The 8,828-nt window shown below is 42.5% G+C and overlaps 1 protein-coding gene across 5 annotated transcripts in view; it reads left to right on the top strand.

Moving 5' to 3' along the window:
* The first annotated feature begins 1,303 nt into the window (after positions 1–1,303).
* The window catches only part of Ap1s2 (adaptor related protein complex 1 subunit sigma 2), a 31,061-nt gene continuing 23,536 nt past the window's right edge, over positions 1,304–8,828 (top strand). The window contains exons 1-2 of one of the 5 annotated variants that reach the window (XM_090326907.1): positions 1,304–1,500; positions 3,711–3,889. In XM_090326907.1, coding sequence (XP_090183033.1) covers positions 3,711–3,889 — 179 coding nt within the window. In that variant the 5' untranslated portion in view covers positions 1,304–1,500. The remainder of the gene's footprint in view (positions 1,501–3,710; positions 3,890–8,828) is intronic. The other 4 variants (XM_090326909.1, XM_090326911.1, XM_090326908.1 and 1 more) reach the window with 4 other exon arrangements.

Genomic DNA, 8,828 nt, shown 5'->3' with positions numbered 1-8,828 from the left:
AAACAAGGGCATGACCCCTGGGGCTGGGAGTTTGGCCTAGTGCTAGAGTGCTTGCCTAGCATGCATGAAGATCCGGATTCGATTCCTCGGTACCACAGACGTAGAAAAAGCCAGAAATGGTGCTGTGGCTCAAGTGGTAGAGCTCTAGCCTTGAGAAAGTCCAAGGACAGTGCTCAGGCCCGGAACTCAAGCCCAGGACTGGAAAAAAAAGGGCATGTTCCAAGAAAAGCAACTTGGTAGCTTCCTTTTAAGAACATGGGTGACTGGAGCAATGAATTGCATTTGATATGAGAAACCCATGGCTGTACAAACAAGGTCACCTAATCCCGTGGGACTCCTCTCCTCTTATCTATAAAAGATAAGTTGAACTAGATGATTCTTCCATTCTCTCATTTAAAAAAAATATGAACATCTACTGCGTGTCCAGCAGTGGCTCAGCATTACCGTGCTTAATCAATCTATCACTGCGTAGTCTTACTAGCCAAGGAAGAAACTAGCTAAGGATGCAAAATGAAAAAAATCTCTGAGATCTGCTAAATTGGGGTTCATGGGCACGTAGGTGAAAGAGGAATTCATTTTAGGGTGAGGTTTCTTAAATGAGACATTGGTAAGGACAAACCATGCAGATTGCATCGTTGGCAAGGCTAAACTGCAGCTCAGGCGGGATCTCCAAGATGAAGTGCTGTCTGAGCTTTTCAGCAGAGAACAGACAGTAACTTATGTAGCCCTGAGCACCGAGGATGAGCGAGGCCAGCACAGAAAAAAGGTTTGGGGCGGGAAGCGTCTGTGCTAGAGCTGCAGCAATGCGTTGGAAAGGAGGGGCCTCCATGTGAATGCTAGCCCGAGCTCCACGAAAAGGCTGAGTTGTTTTCCCCAGAGTTGTAGCTCTTCTCCACCTACCGTCACCACCGACCCCTCCCACTTTCCCGCTCTACCCTCCTGTGGGACTGAGAGTCATGTGAACTAAAATGTGGTTGGCTCTATGCAGTTTGGCCTGTCCTACCCTACCCTGCACCACCGGGTCAGCTCAGGGCGCCGCGGAACCCTTCCCAAATGACAGTAAAGAGCCCGGGCAGCTGCCCGCGAGCGATCCGGAGACATTAGCAGCACAGCGCAGGCGCGTTGGCTGAGGCAGAAGCCGCTTCCGGGTCACGTGTCCCAGTTTCCTGTTATCACCCCGCCTCTTGCTGACGACATAACCAATGAGCTTCCTCAGATTACGCAACAGCCGTTGTGCCCTCGGTGCCATTGGCTACCGTGGCGGTACTTCGCGCGTGTTGCCTAGCCCGCCCCTCAGTTTGCCGCCATCCCAGCTCCTCCCTGGTCCAGCCTCTGGGGCGGGGTCTGTTGGCTCGCCCTCCCCTCGCCACTTAAGCCGGCCCTCAGCGAAGTGGATCCCCTCCCCACGGCAACACGGCTTCGCTTCCACAGCAAGGCGACAGGGGCTTCCCCTTAACCGCCACCGGTCAAGCTCCGTCGCGTCCGCGAACGGCTGCCGCCGTAAGTCTCAAGGGGCGCGCCGAGGTATCGGAGGTGGGGAGTGAGGCAAAGATGGTGGGGCGCGCCCCCCGCCGCCCCGCGCGCACCTCGAGGACCCCACCCGGAGCCCGCCCGGCCCGCCACAGGGGCGCCGCTCCCCGCAACTCACTTCTATGGGTGTCCGCACCACGCGGCGTCCTCTGCGTGGCGCTGGCTGTTGTGGGGTCTGGTCCTGGGTTCCCCGGGAGTCCCGCGGCACCTGTGGTTCTGGAATCGCCTTAAGTTTTGCCGGGTGTTTTGGGGAGGGGCCGGCGACCCGGGGCGGCGGCGGCCGGGGACTCTTGGCGCCCCCTGCGCGGCGGCGGATGCCATTGTCTGCTCCGCTCTTTGCCCATCACCTCCGAGGCTCGGTCAGGGATGAAGTGTGGCCCCGGGAGGAGGGGAACTCACAGAGATAGCGGGATCCAAGAAACGCTGGACGGGAGCCCACTCCAAGTCTGAGCACATTGTTTGTTGTTTGTTTTTTTGTTTGTTTTAGTACCACTCTCGGGGAATCATGGTGCTCTCTGTAATTTGCGGCAAAATCAAAGCACTGATTTTGAACGGGAGGAAAGAAATATTTGAGTCTGAACCACCGGGTTTCGTCCCATGTCAGCACATTATTTATTTTAAAGAGCAGATCTTGAATTTTTTTTTTCGTCCTACAAAGTGCTAGGGGTGGAGACAGGACCCTATTACCCATAGCCTAGAGCCTACTGCTGGCTAACCCTCATTTCTTCTGCTCACCAAAGTCTAGGAATCCAGGGTGCATTCTTTTCCAAGTTCCGCTAACCGGTTTGATTAAATGTCCAGTTGCTGCTTCACTTGCTGTCCCTTGTGAATGCCGCTATCTTCAGGACTTTATATGGGAAGCACTTTGCTTTCCCTGAATAATAACTGTGTATTGTTGTGCTACTCGTGCATGTTTAGTAAATTGATAAGGTCATTTTAACTTTATGAAAGTTAAATTGCCATGTCATAAATTTTCATTCATCTTGTGGATGGCTTTCTGGGTTATTGGAAAAAAGTGACAAAATTTTGAGCCCGTTTTATACATTGGTTTGTGTTAATTCACCCTCCCCGTGTTCAAATTCAAGATGGTGTGGTGAATACCAACTATCAGGCTTGACTCTGACTTGTGCTGACATTGTTAAAGGAAGTTACAAGGTTACAAGAAAAAAAATACCCACTGAATTTTGGTTTTGAATTAGCTTTGTAGAAAGAACACTTCTGTTTGTAGTTGGGATGACTAGGTTAAGCACAAAATGCTTCCCTTGAAAGAAAAATGTGTAGAATAATCAACAGACTTACAGATTCCAAATACTAAATCCATACTAATTAGCTTCTGTGTAAAATGCACTAAACTTGTCATCCACTTCATCTGTAAATGCTATTTTTATTGTTTTAGATGTTTTTATTGTTTCTCATAGTTCATATAACATGTCTGAATATATGTATATAAACTCATTTTGGCTTTTTTTAACATTTGTATTTTTTTCAGATTATAGTAATTCATTTTTTTTCTTGGGTGGGTATTTGTGCTGCAAATTTTTTATGTGTGAGATGCAAACATGAAAATCAAGCTTGTATTAAGAACCTGTATATTTGTGAAATTCTTGTTGCTTGATATGATACGGAATACCATTCAGGTTTGCTTAAAATATGCTAGGGTTAATTGAAAAGAGCATTCTGAGTGATAAGTAGTCAATCTGCAAGTAATTCTGCCTGAAATTAGAACAACTTCAGAGTAGAAAATTGCAGGTCCTCCTATTTCTTCCAAATATTCTTAAAACAATTGATGTTTGTAATTGTTTTTTGATACGTATATGGAGTGGAAAGTGTATGGAACTAGTAGAAAATAGTTTCTTAAATGACCACAGTTACCTTTTTTCTTCTGAATTTTCACTCTAACTTACTACCTGTTTCTTTTTTGTTTTGTCTTTAATTTCCACATATTCCTTTCCAATTGTATGTGAACTACAGTGGAGTGGGAAGGGAGGGAAAGGTTTGCATTTAGTAGGAAGACTTTAAAATAATTTCCTGCTGTTTTAACTGGCATAGTGATATTGAAGGTTAGGAATCCATCTGTCAGTTCAACACCCAGCCCCCAAAGCTTCTCTGAGAAACATTTAATCTTTGCTATTGATTCAACAATGTATTGTGTATAATCTAGATTTTCTTTATCTTAACAGATGCAGTTTATGTTGCTTTTTAGTCGCCAGGGAAAGCTTCGACTGCAGAAATGGTATGTCCCACTGTCAGACAAAGAAAAGAAAAAGATCACAAGAGAACTTGTTCAAACCGTCTTAGCACGCAAACCGAAAATGTGCAGCTTCCTTGAATGGCGAGATCTGAAGATTGTTTACAAAAGGTATAAATTTTATTTATCAGAAGGGTGAAATGGAATCAAATGGTAGGTTTTTTATAAGGGGGAAATTGCAGACTTCTGAATGAGATTTATAAATAATGATTAATAAATATTTGGATGAACTAGGCTTAAAGGAAAGCTTTGTGTTTTCAAATAACTGCTGTTTTGATTGGTGGCTCATACTAAAATGATAACATCAAGGAAATCCATTTTAAATCTAATTACATAATTGAAGACAAATGACTGTGCTTTTAGAAAAAAAATTCAGCGAATTCATTTTATTGCAGGGGCAAATAAGGTCAGTATTTTAAATTATGTAAGTAATTCTTTGAATTCAGGCAAGCATAGTATCTGATCCTTTCTCTCTACAAGTCTTATATCTGGTATTTAACATGCCTTCTATGTAACTTTTAGGACCTTCCATATAAATATTTTGTGAACATAGACCATTTCACTAATGCAGATGCTTAAAACTTTGTGTATATGCAGGTTCTGTTTATGAATTTGAAATACACTTGTTGATGTGGTGGTGGTAGTATGCTGAGATATGATAGATATTTTACCAACAATAGATTTTCTTAAAATATTGATGTTGCAAAAGGTATGGTTGAAAAAGGTTGGTCTTTTAACACTGAGGTTTAAAAATACTACACATTTTTATTTTATTGCTATCTGAAACTGTGACAGCCTTAAGTTTCTCAGTATTATTCCACGCAAGTTAAACAAAATTTCTTTTTTCACCAGATACCAGAGAATTAAAAGTAAGGAATGCACGGAGGGGAGAGAAGTCTTGTTTTCTTTTTTCGCCAGTTCTGGGCTTGGACTTAGGGCCTGAGCACTGTCCTTGGGTTTTATCAAGGCTAGAGCTCTACCACTTGAGGCACAGCACCACTTCTGGCTTTTTTCTATGTATGTGGTACTGAAGAATCGAACCCGGGTCTTTGTGCATACTAGACAAGCACTCTACCACTAGGCCAAACTCCCAGCCCCCTCTTTTTTTTCTTTTTATTATTGTACTTCAAGATGGGATTTTGGTATAGGAGGTTCCAGAAGAAGCCATAGAGATTTAAGGACATAGAGTTCTATAATTTCTATGGGATTATCTTTATTGTAGAATAATTTTAATCAGTTTGTTGATTCTGTGTCTAGCATTTAATATAGCATTTGTTTAGAAAAATTATAGTGTTGAAGAGCTTGGAGATGCCTTTGAATAATCTTTGCGCAGGAGTAGAACCTTAACCAAAATTAGCAATAAGTGGAGCTGTTCTTATGAAAACAGGGCCTAGTCCCTGAGCTTTCTCACTCAAGGCTGGCATTTTGCCACTTAAGCCACAGTCCACTTATGGTTTTTTATTGGTTAATTGGAGACATGGGTCTCACAGACTTTTCCTCCCAGAGTTGGTTTTCACAATTCTTTTATCTCAGCCTCCTGAGTAGCTAGGGTTACAGGCCTGAACCAGCAACATCTCACTAATTTTCAATATTTTAAGACATGAAAATTTGAGAATAGTCATTTGTCCAAGGTAACATGCTAATGATTCATACAAGGTTACTGTTCAAATCTCTAGTGTGGAGACATAGGTGGAGTTATTTTGTTTTTTGTTTTTGCCAGTCCTGGGCCTTGAACTCGGTGCCTGGGCATTGTCTTTGTGCTTTCTCAAGGCTAGAGCCCTACCACTTGAGCCACAACACCATTTCTGGCATTTTGCTATGTATGTGGTACCGAGGAATCGAACCTGGGTCTTCGTGCATGCTAGGCAAGCACTCTACCACTATGCTAGATTCCCGGCCCGAGACAAAGGCTTTAAATAAGGGTGTAAAAGGATTATATTTGTCTTTCTGAAAAGACTGCAGTTAAGGTGGTAGTGAGGGAACCAAGGAACGAAGACTGGCACCTGCAGGATCAGCAAGGGACTGCATGACAATGAATTCCTGAAACTAGAGACTGTAAAAGAGAGGAGTCACCTAGGAAAGTTTGATAAGCCTTGGTCAGCCCCAGAAGTGGGGGGGCGGACAGCTAAGGAAGGGGAGGAGTGAGGTGAGCCCCACTTTTCAAATTTGGACAAGAGGGGTGAGTAGTAAGCTAATTTGACCATAGGATGCCTGTGTAACTTCCATTAAGAAATGCCTGGCTTTCTGATGGTGTGTGGGTAGCATTGTCATGGAGTTCCAGAGACAATTAGACATGAAGTGTTAAATAATCATATTTCAGGTAGCAAGCAGAAGGGATTAAGAAGGGACCTGCAGAGTAAAATGAAAACCCAAGGGTAAATACGGTATTAGTCAAGTCGGGGAAGCAAGAGTTTGGAAATCAGGCACTAATGGCAGATGTCACGTAAATTCAGGGAAAGTGAAGGAACACTATTACATTTTATAATAGCATTTCATCAAGTGTACCTTGCTCAAACATTTCCAGTGGAGTAGTAGAGACAGACCTCTTGTGTACTAGCGTGAAGCCTGAAACACTAGAGAAACAGCATGTGTAGCCTATTTTGGGGAACTTCACTGTGGAGCACAGAAGAGGTAGGAACTACCCATAGACATGGATTGGGGACAGATTAAAAATAGGTACAAGAGGCTTAAGTTTATTTGTAGACACTCAGAGGAGTCCCTGGTGTGGAGGAAGAAAATCCCAGGAAGAGCAGCCCATAAATGAGCTGTTAAAAGAAAAAAAGGAAAAGAGCTGGTTGGTGCCACTGAGCCTCTCGCTGGGTAGAGTTATAAGGGATCCAGGCACCCATAGCCCATGCCTGTAATCCCTAATACACAGGAAGGTGAGATCTGAGGATTGTGAAAGCCAGCCTAGGCAGGAAAGTCTGGGAGACTTCTCTCTATTAAACCACAGAAAAGGTAGAATTGGAGTTGTAGCTCAAGTAGTACAGTGCTAACCTTGAGCACAAAAGCTCAGGGACAGTGCTCTGGCCTTGAGTATTTGAATACACACATGTACAATATAAAGGGAGCTAGGTGCTAGTGGCCATTGCCGGTAATACTTGCCACTCAAGAGGCTGAGTGAAATCTGAGAATTGCAGTCCAAAGCTAGTCCTTTCAGAAATGGGAGGAAATCTTATCCTCAGTTAACCAGCAAAAAGCTGGAAGTTATGATGTGACTTGAGTGACAAAGCCAAGCAAGAAGAGCATGAGGCCCCGAGTTCAAGCCCCGGTACTGGTCCATACATACAGGAAAAAAAATCAAGGTGAAACTATCCTGATGACATTTTTGTCAAAGCCTCTTAATAAAAATGGTTTCTTCATTGAAATATTTCATATACAAAAATGGAATGTTTCATATTTTTCTATATGTTCCTGCAAGCCTCATCTTATCACTTAATGACATATTGCTTTGTTATTATTAGCAGGTGATTTGTTTCTCTTGTTCTATCTGGAAGAAAAGACCTCTTAAGCCAGGCAATTGCTGTTTAGCTCCTGAGAAATTCTGAACTGGTACTTTTTCTGTGTGTATCAGCAGGTGTCTCATCGTCCAAAATGCTTCATCCTGAGTATTTAACATACAGATTTCCCCTTCAGACAAGGAGAGGAAAGGGGACAGGGATAACACAGCTGGAAACAGGTTGAACATCTAAAGGTTCAAGTTCTGTCTGTGTCATTAGCTAGCTTTGTGACCTTGATCTTCAACTCTAAAATACTCTTGAAGATGCCTTGAAGACAGAATAGTATATGCGTTTCTGATTCTCTTCAGCATTTTATGGAAGAATCCTTGAGTTAAAGCTTCTTAATGTAAAAAAATACATACATCCTCAAGTTACTAGATTGAAAATTTCTTGAAGGGTACTTACTGCTATTCTTTTTTTGTGTGGGTCATGGGACTTGAACTAGGCCTGGGTGCTATCCCTTAGCTCTTCAGCTCAAGGCTACCGCCCTATCCTTGAGCCAAGCCCCATTTCCCGTTTTCTAGAGGTTAATTGGGGGTAAGAGTCTCAGGTCCTTTTGTGCCCAGGGTTGGCTTTGAACCTTGATCCTCAGATCTCACCCTCCTGAGTAGCTAGGATTACAGGCAGGTATGAGCCACTGCGCCTGGCTCTTATTGATGTTCTTTACTAGCAAAAGGATTTTTAAGCCGGGTGCTGTTGGCTCATGCCGGTAATCCTAGCTACTCAGGAGGCTGAGATCTGAGGACCGTGGTTCACAGACAGCTCAGGCACAAAAGTTCATGAGACTCTTATCTCCAGGGAATCATAAGAAAAGCAGAAGTGACTCTGTGGCTCAAGTTGTAGAGCAGTAGCCTTGAGCTGAAAAGTTCAGGGACAGTGACCAGGCCCAGAGTTCAAGAGCCACAACCGACAAAAAGAGTGGGGGGGGGGTTAATGGCATACCAGTGGGGTACTGAGAACAGTTATATTCATCTACAGTCAGCTGATATTTAGCTGACTGTATAGAAGTCATGTGTTTTGAATATAAGAATAGGCGCTTTCAGATGTTCTCTGAGTGCCAGTAATTAGAGTAAGCTTTAATCCACTGTGCTAAAAATATCCAAACATACCTTTCTTCTTACTAGTATAGTATTAATTATATTTCAGATTTAGACTTATAAATATGCACTAAGAGGAAAAAATGAACTCATTATTTAATTTTTAAAAGCCATTTCATCCTAAGAATAAGGAGTACAATTCAGGGTCTCTTGGTAATCTTTTACTAAATTAGTGTGACTTTTTTTAAACTTCTTCAAAGCTCTTAAAAATATTGTTTTGAGTATATTTTATTTGTGCCAAATTCAATATTATCTTAATATGCTTAGCAACAATGGTTTTTAATGTATAACTTGGGCTCTTGGGTCAAATTTATGTCCTGAGCAGATTACTTAATCCTGTAAATAATAATGGTATATTTCATAAGGTTGTTTTGAAGATTAAAATGGTGATGTATGTAAAATCTGTAGCTAACATTTAGTTCTATTGAAAACTCAATCAGTAGTACCTCTTAG

Source organism: Megascapheus bottae, chromosome X (genome assembly GCF_031878675.1).
Source record: "Megascapheus bottae isolate mThoBot1 chromosome X, mThoBot2.hap1, whole genome shotgun sequence".
Lineage (NCBI taxonomy): Eukaryota > Metazoa > Chordata > Mammalia > Rodentia > Geomyidae > Megascapheus > Megascapheus bottae.
Note: the sequence above shows the minus strand (reverse complement) of the source record. Positions and strands in the feature narration are given on the sequence as shown.